This window comes from Haemaphysalis longicornis, unplaced genomic scaffold (genome assembly GCF_048455015.1).
Source record: "Haemaphysalis longicornis isolate Haplotype H1 unplaced genomic scaffold, Haemaphysalis longicornis Haplotype H1 scaffold_7, whole genome shotgun sequence".
NCBI lineage: Eukaryota > Metazoa > Arthropoda > Arachnida > Ixodida > Ixodidae > Haemaphysalis > Haemaphysalis longicornis.
The window spans coordinates 182,091,699-182,108,672 of record NW_027526422.1 but is presented as its reverse complement, the minus strand read 5'-3'; the positions used below and the strand labels follow the sequence as shown (position 1 = coordinate 182,108,672).

The window sequence follows — 16,974 nt, the reverse complement described above, 5'->3', positions numbered from 1 at the left end:
ACAAATTTCGAGCGTCCTGCCGCATTCCGATTACTTTTTTCACACTTTCCTGGAAATACCTCGGAAGAAATACGGCATTTGCCGACACAGAACGGAACACTTTGTGATACGCTAGCCAGAGCCGCTGTACTATACGACCAGGGCTCATTCCGTGCATTTTCTTGTGCGTGAGTACAAACGCTTTGTGGCGAAGCCAACTTTATCGCGAATGCTCAGTAGAAAACGGTTCTCGTTTTATTTATTTATTTGCACAATACTGCGGACCTTGAGTGGTCCAAGCAGAAGAGGGACGTACACACCCACAAGACATGCGTACGGATACAAGATCAATACATGAACGCGTAGATACATAATCAATAGGTGAGAAAGCAATCATTATACATTGGATGACAGCAACGGTGAACATTCCGGCAAAACGTTCCAATCGGGAACAGCACTGGGGAAAAATGAATTTTTGTATCGGTCAGAACGGGAAAAGAACGGCTTAATACATCGACTATGTTTGTGACGAGACATTCTACCAGGGTTGTTAGTTACGTAATCTCGTGATTGGAGAGTGTAAACCGGAGAGCCCCACTGATTCGAAGATGGCCGTTCAAAACTTCATTCGCGGTAGCATTTCGGCTACGGCACTCAACATTATCCTCCGAAATCCCCCTACTCAGCCAGTCGACATCGTCTGGACCCCGGCCCACACTGCGGTGGGAGGCAACGAGGCGGCCCACAAAGCAGCATGAGAACTCACCAGCCGTGCTGGGCTCGCTCCTGCTCCCTACCACGCGGTGCTCGGTCGGCCCGCGATCGACTGCTCTCGTACCAAGAGGTCACGGAGCATCACCGCCTATCCCGCCGCCGCTATCCCCCAGCCCACACATCCCTCACCACCGCTCAGACTCCCTGACCAGTCGATCCATCCTCCACAAGATCTATCCCTCCGAGTTCCCTTCACCCAACTGTCCCCTCTGTGACTCCCTGGACGCACTAAGCCACGGCATGTGGGCCAGTCCTCTGGACCCTTTTCCCCCCATCTCCAGCGCCGAGCAGTGGGAGGACGCGCTGGGCAGTTCACAACCGGGGGTGCAGCTACTTCTGGTTGACCGAGCCGCCACCGTCGACACCAGTCTTCGACCGGCAGCCACCACGCGTTTCTAGCCAACTTGCTTGGGAAATGAAGTGATTTCTCTTTCTCTCTCTCACGCGCGCGCGCTCGGCAATTTCTTGGTATTTTTGTCTGCGGACACAAAATATTACGATTTGCTAAGCAGCTTCCCTGCTAATAAAAAGAGTATTCCGAGCAAGCCAGTAGAGGGTGGTGGATGCGTATATACATAAAGTGGCAGGCTGGAACCTATCTGGGAATGGAATGTCGCCGCAAAAAATTCTCATGCTTGGAAGAAGATCCAGAAAAAGAAACATGTTTGAGCGAGTTTTTGAGTAATGCGCGCAAAGCAGCAGCATTTGGCGTCGGTACGTGATCGAAGCACTGGACGTTCTATTCGGTACGTTCTATAAAAGCATTTCCGATACCACGAAGGTCTGGAAAAAGTGCTGCGGAAACCTTTAAGGCCTAATTTTGTCACGAACTCTCAGTGGGCAGCAAAAGCGCGTCAATACACGAGGGGTGCCCAGTGATGCACGCGACCCGCTCGCGTATGTTTCCAAAACGCTTCGCTGCACAGAGCACCCACGTGACATGTGTGATGTCACTGCGCGCGCTCTTCTTTTGAGCGTCTGCGAATACGAGACCACTCTTCGGGCTCTGTGGCTTCGATGTAGAGTACTGAGTACTGGCGCTCACCCCTTGGGTTCGAGCCCCTGCAGGTCTGCTTCTTAGTTCTTTTTTCCATTGCCTAATTTTTTTTTTTCAAATTTCATTTTCCTTTCTAAACTCGAATATAGGAGTTGTTTTTGTTATTAATGGCGATTTGGTATGTCTTAGGTAGCTATAGGTTTGCGGCGCAGCCAATGACCCCGTTGAATTACCGATCTCTATCGCGTGAACAGACATGTCACGTGGGTGCTCTGTGCAGCGAAGCGTTTGGAAATACGCGACCCGATTCGCTCCGATAAGCAGAAACTCACGCTCCAATAAGATTATGTGTTCTGGCGCTGCTCGACAAAATGCTCGACTCATGACTCACTCTTACGTGCAAGTGAAACGGAAAAAAAAGTGCACAGTTGGGAGCTCTTCCTTTATTTTCATTATCATGCTGCCTTGTTCGTCCATTCACTCATTTGACTTTTTTTTTTCATTTTCTCTGGTCAGACATTCTGTACCGTCTCTAGAAAAGGGAAGTCCTTAATGCGAAAGTAGTAATTGGCCCAACTGAGTGAAAAAGCCGGCGCACCCGCCGCGGTGGTTCAGTGGCTAAAGCGTTGGGCTGCTGCGAGCCCAAGGACGCGGGTTCTATTCTCGGGAGCGGCAACCGCTTTCAAGATGGAGGCGAAAAGCAAAAAACACCCCTGTGTCGGAATTTCGGCGCACTTTGTTCAAAACCTGAAGTTGGTCGAAATTGAATATTCCGTAGCCCTCCTCTACACGGCGCGCCTTATAGCCCATGTGTAGCTTCGAAGCGTTGAAATCTGTCGCGCACAGCTTGCAAGCACGTACGACCCTCTCAGCGTGCACAATTTGGCATCAGCGCGGGACCACATGACCGTGACGGTACACGGCCGCGCTGGCGTCACTGCGCGCATGGAAGTGACCGCTCGCGCCACTGCAGTGACGGTGCCGACGCGGTCGAGTGCCCCGCTCGGATACTCCCGTTCTCGGCCGGTTTTGAATACGTTTAAAAGAACCAACACTGACGTGATATTTGCTGCAAGATGAAAGGGGTGGATTAGGACGACACGGCAGAGAGCGAGCAAATGGTAAAAATTATATCTCTTCCCGTACTGATGATGATGATGATGATGATGATTTCTACTGGTTTCCCCTTTGTATCGGGGTGATGACATGTCAGCTTATTAAAAAGGACTAATATACCTATGTTATACACTCTTGGTTTAATACTAGCGCTGCTTAGGGCAGGCACAAAAAGCTTATTAGGCACAAAATACTTTTTTTTCCGTTACAGGCGGTAACTGTCTTAGGCAATATTCCCCTCTCTGCTTTTCGTCCACCAGCATTCTAATCTTCTTTTTGTCCCCTCGACAGCCTTGAAGTTAACTTCCTCTGTGATACCCTTAAATACTAGCGCTTCTGGAAGCCGAATATTTCCTTCATGTAGATTTGGATGGATACCCTCACCTTCTAACACTATGTGCCGCATAGTTTCTGTTTCTTTTCCGCAGACCACACATGCCCCATCATTTTGTGAATACTTCCCCACAAAACTCTTAGTTCGCAGGCAACCTGCTCTAGCCTCAAAAAGCAAAGCGCTGCCCTGTGAATTATCGTAGAAATTTTCCTTTCTGATGTTCAATTTCTCGGCCCTGTAAATCTCTAACGACGTTTTAGCTTCCATTTTTTCCCTCCATTTATTTGTTTCAATCTGCCTTGGCTCTTTTTTCGTTACCTTGGCTGTTTTAGATTCTGCACTGTTCTTTCCGTATTTCATCGTTAGCCTTCTAGTCTTATAAACACTGCGTGTCCACGCTTTTCAAGTATAGGTACCTAAAAACCTTAGCTGCCCACCGTCGTTGATTTATTGCTCTCAACCTCATTTCAAAGCATATTTTGTGCTGCTTTAACTTCAAACGACGCCAGCCCATATTTCCCTGAACTGCTTCGTTAGTTGTTTTTCCATGCGCGCCTAAGGCCAAACGTCCTACCGTTCTCTGGTTCACTTCAAGGCCTGATAGAACGCCCGAATTTAAGCAGAGTACAGCATTCGCAAACGTGAGACCCGGAACCATTACTCCTTTCCACATTCATCTTACTATTTCATATTTGTTATACCCCCACAGCGCTCTATGCTTCATTATACTTTCCCTGAACCTTAAGTTGCTCCTAGTGAGTTCTTAAGTAGTTATCCCCTTCGTTTATCCACACTCCCAAATATTTATATTCCTTCACTCTGGGTAATTCGCCTTGCTAGATAGGCACTCCTAAGGGACTACTCCTAAGCCCATAACCTTTTTTTTTTTGTTGTTCATGCACATGTCGCCCCGATGGCTAAGTCGTTGTGCTGCTGATCCCGAGGACGTGGTTTCCGTTCCCGGCCGCGGCGGCTATACCTTTCAGATGTAGGCGAAAAGCGAGAACGCCCGCGTGTTCGAGATTTAGGCGCACGTTTAAGGTCCCCAGGTGGTAAAAATTAATTCCGTTGCCATCCACGACGGAGCGCCTCACAGCCAGCAGGTGCACCTTCGGCGCGTTAAACCCCACAATCAATCATGCAGACGGGGTTGCGCCGGAGGAGTTCTCTGCGTATACACCGGACTGCCGGAATTTCCTTTCGTCTATTTGTATAATAGCTTTGCTTTACAAAAATCGTATATTGGACCCATCAGGCCGGAGCACATCATCATGGAATCGACTGTTTCATCAGTGCTCCGGATTGATGCGCCTAGTATGCACGATTTTTTTTAACATTTTCTTGATGTCTATAGTATACCGTGCAATCCGTGCTGTCTTCCACACCTAATCCACTCCTGTCAGCCTGTACCAACTCGCCCAACAGCAAGTTATGCTGATTTATTTAATTTAGAACTTCTATTATACCCAGGGTACAAAACTTCAGTATTGTAAGTCTGCTGTCCACAGCGGGCAGGCACGCTGTCGGGAGATGGCCGTGAATGGCTTGCAAAGGCTTACGTTGTCCGGTTCTGACCAATCTATTGTATACAGTAGACGCGATCTAACAATATTAAAAATATAACGGAAACACACAAATAAAACCGCCGCACTTCATTGTGCTGTGATTAGGCGAATAAAGTTGTTGCGGCATAAGTTGGAGAAATAGTAATCGTTTGTCGTCCAGAAGTACACTTTAAAGCCGTAACCAATACGTAATGCCTGTTAGAGTCTGCAGGGTTTTTTTTTTTTTATTCTTTCTTCAGCATAAATTTTGTTATTCGGTCGTACTCGCTAAATAAAGCCCGCGAAATGGTATTTATGTACCTTCACGACTAACGGCCGGTAGAAAAAAAATGACTGAAGGCCTCACAGCAATCAATCTGTTCGCCCTTCAGGCGCTGAAAAGGTGGCGCTGTCACAAGCGTTAAGAGGAACCAGTATATTCGTGCCCGCAAGATTAGCTTTGTCTTTGGACCAACTTAAATACCAGGCTCAAATCACTCCCATCTCAAATTTTGGGAGTTCTACGCGCCGAAGTTTCACCTGGGCTGTGAGCCGCGCAGTGGAAGGCTGCGGATTATTTTAGACCACCTGGAGATATTTAACAAGGAGCACCGAAATCTCAAGTCACGGGCGTTGTTGCTTTTCGCCTCCATCTGAAAAGCGGCCGTCACGGCCTTGAATCGAACCCAAATACTGAATACTTCTCAGTTCCTGCTGGTAAAGTTATAAAAGCTGTGAAACGTCTCGTTCGATATATACAAAGGGGGTGGGGGAGGAATATAAAAAAAAAATCCCGAGCTATCTCCACTAACGTGAAACCTGGGGAGGGGCGAAGCATGCAGTGTATTCTTGGCGCCTTGGCGTTTTTGCCCACGGAGATGAAACCGTTGGGGTGCAGAGGTATACAGAGTTGCTGGTAAGGTGTCATGTCTGTGAAGCACGAAACGTTTTAGCGAGAGGCGTGAGCGAGTGTCCCGGTGTTGTTTTAGTACGCGTTACGAAGTGTTGCGGCTCGAGGCGTAAACGAGTGTCCCGGTGTGTTTTTAGCACCGTGACTACATGAGACGACGATTATGACGATGACAGGAAATGCCATACCCAGCCCCTAAGAGGCTTCGCCCTTAAAAGCACACGTCGGTTTGGGGTGTGAGTATCTCGGCCCAGCCCGTCAGTCCTCATCACGCACAGCGCCCCAACGCGTAGCTAAAGCTGTCGTTACGTGAACTGCGAATCCGGACGCGCATACATCGCCGCAGAGAGACGCGTCCACCGAAGAGCAGAGTGAGCCTTGCACAATCTTTCCCACATTGCACGGCGGGGAGAGATATTTGAAACACAATGTACCCACGCGGAGCTGCCATAAAGGCTGCCGGGGCCGTGCGCGCTGCCCGCGGCAGAAGCTCTCCAGCTGCGCTCCGTCGTTACGCAATCGGCGCGGCATTGTTGTTGCTCGGCTACTGCGCCGATTCAGTGCAACATACGTTGCCTTCTGTGTACACCGACGGCTTTCTCTTCGAGTATAAACAGGCCTTTTGCCCCACTCCGCTGCAACCAGATGTACCTAAATAGAGCTCTGGAGCCCGCTGGTGAGCACGCATATATACTCACAGCCTTTGAAAGCATGTCACAGCCGATAGTAGCAGGCTTCTCGGCGCCTCTTTCGGGTTAACGCGTTTCTCGCATCACCAGGTGTAACATGTGCACGCTTTATAGCGATGGAGAGCTGCGTGTTTTGCTACAGCTGTAGGCGAAGCACCTATATACTTCCCGAGTGGCCAATTAAAACAACTTCAGAGTCCACCCCACTATCGCTTATAGGCTCCCGTTTTTATTTCCTTTAAAAAAGACCTTGCAAGCAGCACGTCAAGGGTATATAAAGGTATCTCTAAAACACGAGGAAAACGAAGACAAGGGCGTGAAGATGTAAACGCTGGTGTTCTCGCTGTATATTTATCACTTGTGAAATGCATCCAGACGATGAAATGCGTTTCTATATTGGAAACGTTCCATGTCCTCGTTTTTTTTTTGTCTATCGTTATAAGAAGCAAGAAATGTGATATGAAGGAATTAAAAAATTACAGGCCGGTCAGCTTACTGTCAGTCGCCTACAAGGTACTTACAAAGGTAATCGCTAACAGAATTTCTGTCACCTTAGATTTCAGTCAATCTGAAGAACAAGCAGGGTTCCGTAAAGGCTATTCAACAATGGACCATATTCACACGATCAATCTGGTGATAGAGAAGTGCGCTGAGTATACTGAACCCCTATATATAGCCTTCATAGATTATGAGAAAGCATTTCACTCGATCGAAACCTCAGCAGTCATTCAGGCATTACGGAACCAGGGGGTAGATGAGCATTACGTAAGAATACTAGAGGATATGTACAATGGGTCCACAGCTACCATCATCCTCCATAAGGAGAGCAGTAAAATACCTATGAGGAAGGGCGTCAGACAAGAAGACACAATCCCTCCAATGTTATTCACAGCATGTTTACAAGAAGTATTCAGAACGTTGGATTGGGAACAGGTGGGAGTAAGGGTTAATGGAGAATACCGAAATAACATCAGATTTGCTAATGACATTGCCTTGCTAAGCAACTCGGGGGACAAATTACAAAGCATGCTTACCGCACTGGACCAACAGAGTAGAATCGTGGGCCCGAAAATTAATACGCAGAAAACTAAAGTAATGATCAATAACCTCGGGAGAGCACAGCGGTTCGAGATAGGTGGCGAGGCAGTGGAAGTGGTAAGCGAATATATCTACTTAGGCCAAGTTGTGACCCCAGATCCCAACCATGAGGCAGAGATAATTAAAAGGATAAGAATGGATGTGGAGTGCATTCGGCAGGCATTATCAGATAATGAATGGCAGCCTACCATTGTTCCTGAAGAATAAAGTGTATGACAGCTGCATCTTACCGGTACTTACCTACGGGGCAGAAACTTGGAGGCTCACTAAGAGAATTCAACTTACATTGAGGACGACTCAGCGAGAAATGGAACGGAAGAATATGGTAACATTAAGGGACAATAAGAGAGCGGAGTGGTTCAGGGAACAAATGCGGGTTAAGGACATATTAGTAGAAATTAAGAAGAAATGTTCGTGGGCAGGGCATGTAATGCGAAGGCAAGATAACCGTTGGTCATTAAGGGTAACAGAGTGGATCCCTATAGAGAAGGCAAGCGTGGCAGGGGGTGGAAGGAAGTTAGATGGGCGGGTGAGATCAAGAAGTTTGCGGGGATAAATTGGTCACAGTTGGCACAGGACCGACGTAATTGGAGAATAATGGGAGATGTCTTTGCCCTGCAGTGGGTGTAGATAGGCTGGTGATGATGATGATGATGATGATGATGATAAGAAGCAACTACGTTGGAAGGGTGGTATCCGCGTGTCACACCGCAGGCTGAAACTGGATTCAGTGGGGGCTTTTTTGACTTTCACTGTCGGTGTCGCCGCGGGTAGATCGCGGGTAGTCCGAGGATTACACTCGCCATGGGAATGCATGCAAAGAACGAGTACCGGATTGCGTCTCGAACCGTCCGGGGCGAGCCAGAAATTGATAGTTGAACAGGGGGGCCCCGCTGATAGTAAAAATACATTAAAGTTTTTTTTTTCTTTCTTCAATTAACTCAACCTCGGCTGTCCATTTTAATATACAGGGCGCAATAATTTGAAGAAACAAAAAAAAAATATGGGGATTTTAAGTGTCCAGGCTATGAGGTGCGCTGGAGGGCTACGGATTGATATAGACAGCTTGAACTCCTATAGCTTGGGCCGAAATCTCGACACACGGGTGTTTCTGTTTTTCGCCTCGTTTTTCGTCCCTGTCGGGATGGAATCCTCGTCGTTGTGCTCAGCATCATAACTCCGTAGCCCCTTAGCGGGTGGGATGCTTTGTATGAAAGGTGCGTTTAATAAATTGAGATAATTCCGCGTCTGCAGATTCTTCTCCCAAAGAGTTTAAAAAAAATTAAAGCCGTTCACTCAATGTGAAAACTGTCGGAAGTGCAGAGCAGTGACAGAAATGCAATTTAGTATTACAGGAATTAACCGCTTGGTCAAAATCAAATCAAATAAAAATTAACCCTTTTAGAACTAAAGCTACAATTTTCTGGGCAAAGAATAAGCAAGTTAATTCGCATCAAACCGTCTACATTGACGACCAACCTGTGGAAATTGTTAAAGCGCACAAAATTCTTGGGGTCTATTTCGTTTGCCATCTAAGCTGGGAGAACCATACAGACTATCTCCGAAAAAATACTTTCTGCTGTTTCTGGTGCACTATCCAGATCACGGTTCGCACTTCCTGTGAAGGTTAAGCTTCAGATTTATTGCGCATTATTTTACTCCCAACTAAATTACTGTTGCTTAGTGTACAGCAATACAACTAAGTCTAATATAACAAAACATTTCCGGCTCCAGAAAAGGATGGTTCGGCTGATAGCAAATATTGAACGACTCCACACAACAAAGGAAGCATTTAAAAAAAAGAACATCATATAATTAAAACAGAGTACATTTATGAATTTCGCCTCATCCAGACTTACTATTTTTGTTCGCCTATTAACAGAAATTTCCTAACCTCATTGACTGGCTTGCAATACCAGAGTTCAAATATAAACACACGACGTCGTGACGTCTGGAAAACACCTTATTTCCGTAATAATTACAAACTACAAATGTAGGCCCATAACCTTCCATCGGTTTTAAACAAATATCAAAACATACCCAAATTCTCACACAAACAAGTTCGACAATATTTTTCAGATTTGTAGTATGATTACTTTTGATTACTTCTGTTTTAAATGCAGAGCATTTCAGTAACTCACGATGTCACCCGCGTTGACGTCCGTAGTCGTAGTCTGCACCCCTCCCCCTACACAATATAAAAAAAAATACTATCCGGCGCCTGGTTTTGATCCCTCGACCCTGCGGGCGGAACGCGAGGTACATGGTGCTCTTCCCACTGCGCCACAAAGCCGACACAGAATGGGAGGCTACGAACGCGCCTTATATCCTTGACTCATTCAAACTACGTCAAGAAGCTGCTGATACAACGCATTCACTACCACCAACTCCCCAAACACTAAACGTTAACGCAATACACCCACCCCCTATGCGACGCATTTACTCGAGACCCCCTCGCGGGGAGATGGGACCAATTTTTTCTTAATTTGAGATTTGTTGTATACTTATTTTGGCAATTATGTTTTGAATGACCTCCAGGAAATGGTATTCTCATCTTGTTATCGGTGTTTTGTGTGATTTTGTGAAGTACTGTGAATTTTTGAAAGTGTGTAAGCCTTTTCTTTGTTTTATTTTTGCAATGCTATTTTGTTATGTTCAAGTGTAAACTCGTATTTTTGTGATTATGCTTGTCGCTGAGCCTTGTAGTGGTTCCTTGGGCTCCATGAAGCTGCTTATGCAGCTTTTACCCAGGAAACCACCCAGTTTTATCTGGAAATAAAAATTGATTTGATTTGATTTGATTTGATTTGATTCGCCATAATGGGCTGTAGCGCCGCTATTCGCTCACTGCTACCACCCAATGCATTTCAAATTTCCCGCGTCCGCAGTGCTCGCGCGCCCCTGCCTGAAACTGCGCCAGCGAGAGTTCTGTTCTTTTTGTGGTTGGTTTTCCTCCCGCACGTGCCGACGTTGCACTGCCACTTTTTTTCGCTTACTATCACAAAACCAACCCAGCAAGCGTTTTTAACTAAATGAACGCGGGCGCTACCGGTTATATATCAGACTAAACTTTTTTATGCCCTTTTAGCCAAAAAGAGTGTAGCATAAGTGGGAAAAGGGTGTTGGCAGGCCTTTACACCCTTTTTCTTGAATCTCAACACCCGTTTCCTAACTCTACACCCTTTTTTAGTGAAAAAAGGGGTGTTGATGAACTTCAACGCCCTTGTTTTTTCTCAGGGTGTTGAAAGGGTGTGAAAAAGGTGTTCAGCTGTTCATTGAATGAGACCATGCTTGGATGCATAACAGCACTGTAAAGAACAAGACACCCCCTGATATACTCCGCTACTCGCAAGAAATTTTCAAACGCAAAAAAAAAAAATGCTCGTATGCAATGATCGCTCGTTTCCATATGCGGTGCACCTCATGCCCCAAGTTTAGCTTTGGCACGTGAAACACCACTTAGAACCTTCAAAATTAAACTATAGTCCTGTGGCGAAAAGAGCGTTTACCGAACACGCTTGGCTTTCTGTAGGGTGTTGAAACGGTATGAAATAGGTGTTCAGTTGCAAAAAAAAAAAAAAAAAACAGCGGAGCTGGGGGTCGACCTAGTTTCTTCCGCTGCTGCTAAGTTTTGTTATGTTCGCTAAGCTAGGATGACCGCTGAGGGGTTAGGCCACGTTTAACCGGATTTTACAAGGCGAGCCCCTAAAGTGCTCCCCACTTAAAAAAATGATCCAGAAATTTTGAGAATCTTATACTATTGCACCCGTATTCTTTCCAGCTGCTCTGCTATACATCTCCTTTAAAGTCAGCTTCACCAGTGCACGCAAACGCATTGTAGCCCATTATGTTCCGTGGTTCCGTTCTTGCTTTTTTCATTTTTTTCTGATCTATTCAGAGGGTACCAATCATCTATGTACTATTATAACCAGTACGTGCATTAACCTGAGCAATTATGCATTTATTTGTCAGAAACAGTGCGTCACGCTTTCTCGCGGAGGGGAGGGGGTACTCGCCAAAGAAGGCTTACTTACACATTAGTAGGCGAGAAGTCTTTCAACTGACTTGCGTTTGGGGGGAACACACGTTTTCGCAGCACTTCCCTGAACACATCCCAAAGGTACAGCTTCGTTTTTATTTTCACAAAAATGAAAATCAACCTTAGTAATGTGACCGTACATTACAGCCGTTAAACTCGTTATTTTCAAGGTGCCCTCAATGCAGCATTTCACTAACAATGCTGTTCTCTTCCGTTATCCCTGCAGGCCCGGAGTCGAGAAAATGGAGCGGCGAGGACCCCGAGTTCGGATTCCAGGCGGAGCTCCGGAAAGGTCCGTGTAAAGGAATGGCGCCGGTAGGGAACTGCATGGGGGCGGTGACCCGAAGCGGGAAGTGGGTACCGCTATTCGAGCATGATGCGGGAACCGTGTTCCTAACAAGTTCAGCGCCTAGAAGAATGGACGATCGTAGTCCTCATCGTTATCGTCGCAGTCGGTCTGTTGATGTCCACAGCAAGACGAAGGCCTCTCTCGTATTAGCGTACCTCAAATGACCCTCTCTGCACCCGATTTCATTTACATCTCATCCCTGCAACAAGCCTTGCGTCTTTTCCTCCCCGCAGTTCGTCCCTCGGTATCCATTCTTTTGTCCACCTGTTACTAAACCTTCCCGATCCCGTGACCAGCCCAACTCTACTTTGAAAATCTTTCTCTGCTGTGATGTTTTCTGCGCGAGTTTGCCCTCTAATCCATGCCATTGCTCCTATCACCCTTGTTTACTATACTCTTTTAACTGACCTGCCTCAGCTTTTTTAACATGAAAGCGAAAATACACGAATCAGTAGTGCAATCGAAAATATAAAAGCGATAGATAATTACAGCAGAGCGGACAATAGGTCCCGGTAAGGATCCGCTACACAGTGTCGACGCAACAGACGCGTGCGCGCAACTGGTTCCGCCACACCCTCGCACGCACAGTGGCACCGGTCCGCTACCGAATGCCGCACATCTCGATCCGCTCTGCTATAAGTCTCTATTGTAGAACTGCTAAAGACCGAAACAAAGTCCTGGTACCGCGTCCCGTACGCGTTAAGCAGCACTGCGCGAGCTCGTTTGTGCTGGTTAGATGCCGAGTATAGGACAGGTATCGGTATTTGGTCTACATTCACTATCTATAAGAACTCATTTGAGCGCATGTCAAAGGTCACACAGACGCCAACTCGCCTCCTTCAAATGTCCGCCGCTAGATAAACGCTTACAGGATAATCTGTTGCACATTCATCATTGGTGCCTAGAACGGATCCGTTTTTGAAGTTCTGCTGGGACGACTTGATTTGCTTGTGATGATTCATTGCATCCTACCAAGACAGCTTCGCTTGCTGTAGATGCTTCTTTTGAGACACGTTCGTTTCCTCTTTGTGCCCCGCCGCCAAACTCGCCGATAAAAGGACCAGCGCTCGCCACTCGGCGTCATCCTTCTGCGCACGGCGTGATTCTGCTTTTCTGCCCTCGCGCCGACGCTCCGCCGGTGCTCCCCGACTGCGCAGGCGCGCTTCGGAGGCTTCACTCATAACGACAAGCAGAGCCGGCCTGTCTGAGCCTTCTACGCTAACGCATAAAATTCGTCATTGTCCGCGTCTCGATCCCGACAGCGCTCCGACGACTGAGCTAAGCAGAAGTTCGTCCCCCGCAAGCGCCACAACAATGTCGCATAGCGGCTAGTGATGGAAACCTATAGATAGCAATGGGCTGTCGGTAATACTACCAACAGATGATTACACTATAGACAGTGCACTACAGTGAACCCCCGGTAAACTGCCCACCAATCAGTGTGCCCCGTTAAGCTAGCGTGACGGCAAATTAGAAAATAAATGTTGGAGAGGCCATGAAAGCAACACAACCTGAATTTTGGTAAAACAAACGTTCTTGTTTTGATTAACCGGCTTTACTCGAACAAGACTACTTTTTTCTGCCTTGGCTTGGGGACCAATTTTTCCGGGACCATTCTTTCCTACCTTGGATTTGAGACCCTTTTTTCTGGGACCGTTTCTTCCGGGACCATTTTTTCCAGGACCATTTTTTCCAGGACCATTTTTTCCGGGACCATTTTTTTTTCGGGACCATTTTTTTTCGGCACCATTTTTACCTACACCCGTATGCCCTTAGGCAATCCCGTGGTTCAGTTTTGCCTCAGCGCACTCGATGGAATAACAAAGCAAATTCGGCGAATGTCGAGCATACGATTTGACTCAACACTGAGTTCGGTCTGGCTGTGGCATCACGCAATGCAATTCGCCGAATCGGCTTTGTTGGATGCATTGCTTAGTGTTTCGCGGACATTGTGGTGAAGCTGAGCAACAGGATTGTATCAGAGTGGAGTCGACTGAGGTGAAATTATAACGCCATAATGTTATCGAAATAAACTGTCGCTAAGTATCTACATAAAAATTTCGATGGTTAGCTATAGCGAAGGTACCAAAAGTAATTCTAGTAGCTGGCCAAAAGCGCAACTTAATAAAGAACGCCCTCATAATAACCAAGGGGAAATCTCCGAATCGTGGCACCCCTGCATAAAACGATATAAATTTTATTGACTGAGAACATTTCTAGCATATTATGCACAAGTTAGCGACAGTGGAATCAGCAACCGACAACCATTCTAGCACTGCTGTTGTGTTTGTAAACAGTTGACTATACTAATACCCTTGTCACACAGGCACTTTCAATCGCGATTGAGTCGATCCGGATCGAGCTCAATCGGGATCGGGTCCCTGCTACACGGCAGTTTCAATCGCGATCGAGCTCGATCCCACTCGAACTCAATCCTGGTTTCTCAAGCGCGATCGAGGCTTCCAAGCGCGATCGAACGAAAACGCTGATACTCTCGTCCCCGCTGAGTAATGGCACAGAATGTGACAACTTCAACTAACGCCACCAATTATGTCAAATACCTTGACCCAAATAAGGGTGATGTAATATTTGATTGATTGTAGGGTTTAACGCGCCAACGCAATGCAGGCGATGAGGCGCACCGTAGTTGAGGGCTCCGGATTAATTTTGATCACCTGGGCATCTTTAACGTGCGCCGAATTCTCGCACACACGGGCGTTTTCGCCTTTCGCCTCCATCAGAAAAGCGGCCGCCGCGGCCGGGAATCGAATCCGCGACCTCGTGCTCAGGAGCGCAACGCCTTAGCCACTGAGCCACCGCGGCGGGTGTGAGGTAATATTTACATAGTTACGACCGCGCTAAGTTACCAGACGCCGGCCGCAAGTACATGGTTAGCGCCATCTGGCGTACACGAGTGCAACCCGTGCAACTTCTCGATCGCGATTGAACGTGCCGTGTAGCAGCGGCAGTGCGTCGAGCACGCCCGAAAACTCGATCGCGATTCACTTCAATCGCGATTGAAAGGGCCTGTGTGACAGGGGTATAAAACTATGCACAGTAACATTGATTGTTAGGCTGGATTAGTGTTTTGGCGCTGTTGAGTCAGTAATTTTCGAAAAGTAAGAGACGATACCCCAATAGTCAATTATCCACAGTGTTACGATCGGCGTACTGAAATTGCGACGGCCGTCTGCATTATTATCGGGTTCAATCACCCAATCCTCCCGTCGTCCGGTTGTCCCCGGTCCCCCCTTCTCTCCTCATTGACGGAGAGCGACAAGGCTTTGTGCGCAAAGACGCGGAGGCGACTGACTCTGCTGCTGGACCACACCGTGTGCTGGACACATGCCGCTTTCCGCGCCTTCACGGTAACCCAAGCGCCCGCCGGCAAGGCAAGCCACAGTGAGCGAGAATGTTGCAGGGAGGAATGGAAGGCGTGCAGCATTGCTCTTTCGGCGGCAATCTTCAGCTGCGAGCCGCGAATCGTGTGGCCCCTTGGTTGTGGGTCCGAGACGCCGCTCGACGCCGGATTGCCGACCGGGTCCAGGCGCCCTCCGGTCGCTTCAACCTCGGACGGTCCTAACGGCTTCGACTTTAGGAAGATTGCACCACCGCAGTCAACCGGACGCTGACCTGTGCGAGAGGAACAGTGCGTTCTCGTTGTGAGTGTGTGGACGTCAATTTCAGTGCCACGGATTTTTGCGACTGGTGCGTTCCTGAAAGCAGCGGGAGAAAGGGTGAAAGGGGACGGATCCAACCTGGTTATTTAAAATAAGAGCAGGGGCTGCTCTTACGGAGGACGTGCTCGAAAGTGGCGGGCATACGCTCCCCGATGCTCACGACACCTGAGAGAACCTCCCGAAAACTTCAGGGAGACTACCATCGTGACCTGCGCCTCGTGTCACGCGCCAACAAGGCCCACAATGCAGCACATGTTGTGGGAGTGCTCGGGGCTCGCGGCGGAGAGAAAAGCCCATCTTCCGCCGTACATCAAGACCATCCAGGAGTGGGCATCGCCTCCTCTGGGCCGGGCTCACCCAAGAGAGACTGTTATGTCCCTGTGGACTTTCGCTTGTACCACGGGGATACACAAGAGAATGTAGACGCTCTCACCTCCTTTACCGCCTTCCCCATCCCTGACTAGACCTTGAGTCTCCCCTTCCGAATAAAGCATCATAATAATAATAATAAATTTGCGCGCGCAGGAGCGCGAGAACCCTGTTCACTCAGCCAAACGCTATGCAAATATCTGCACATAAAGTTTATTTTTTGTCCCTACTCGGCGCCAATGTTTGCCCCAACTCCGAGCAACGGACGCCAACGCTACCAGACCCGCAACAATAGTCAGCCATTAATAGTTTCCCTGCACCATTGAGTGGGCAATTTTAAAAAAGAAACTATCGACGATACTATCAATAGTCGATTCTCGATAGTTTTGCGTCATTAAAATGGGCGGACTGAGGGCTAACGAGGCGGTAGACGCACAGAATATCTGCTGAAATTCTGTCACCCGGTCGTTCTTCCTACCTCACGGTCTCCCCTTAAAACGTATACCTCTCTCGACGAAATCGAATTTCAGAAAGTAGAGTGAGCTTACGCTCTTACTGATTGGCTCCTGCTTTTTATCGGAGACATTGAACCGCAGACTTTTGCTGAAACTTCGCATTGTTCGAAACGGTATCGGCGGCAGTGCTCCACCCTTTCTTACCTTTCTCACCTTTTGCTGAGCGATAAAATCTACCACTTTTATTTATTCTTGCTCTGGAAACTTCCTCGTAGATTATGGCGTGAGACAATAAGGTTATTAGTGGGAGCTCGACAGCTGCATCGGATTCTTGCGCTGGGCGAGTATACGAGATAGAAGGGCACATTAAAGGAGATCTTGTTTCGAAATAAGAACGCAAAGTTAAGACAGAAAGTACGTAGTGGTGGTGTGTGGAAGGGCTGGTCGGCAAGAGCACTTCACTTTGCTACCCGGTGAAGCGTTCCTTTTTACTTCGGTGCGCGCGAGCGCCTTCGCATTCCTCGGCGCCCTTTTGAGGCAGAGCAGGCAACGCAAGGGGTCATCCACGCGCCTTGCAGGGCGCGCTGGCTCAAGGCATCGATCGCTGCACGCTTCGTGACCGAGTTGCTTCACAGGCGCGC

At 47.8% G+C, this 16,974-nt stretch overlaps 1 protein-coding gene across 10 annotated transcripts in view; it reads left to right on the top strand.

The window, feature by feature from the left end:
• Positions 1-16,974, top strand: part of LOC144147312 (cholesterol transporter ABCA5-like) — a 130,131-nt gene that overhangs the window by 14,439 nt on the left and 98,718 nt on the right. For 7 of the 10 annotated variants that reach the window (XM_077679422.1, XM_077679424.1, XM_077679421.1 and 4 more), the window contains exon 2: positions 11,707-11,772. In XM_077679422.1, the coding sequence (XP_077535548.1) occupies positions 11,707-11,772 (66 nt within the window). Of the gene's footprint in view, positions 1-6,186; positions 6,331-11,706; positions 11,796-16,974 lie in introns of those variants that run through there. The other 3 variants (XM_077679423.1, XM_077679427.1, XM_077679429.1) reach the window with 3 other exon arrangements.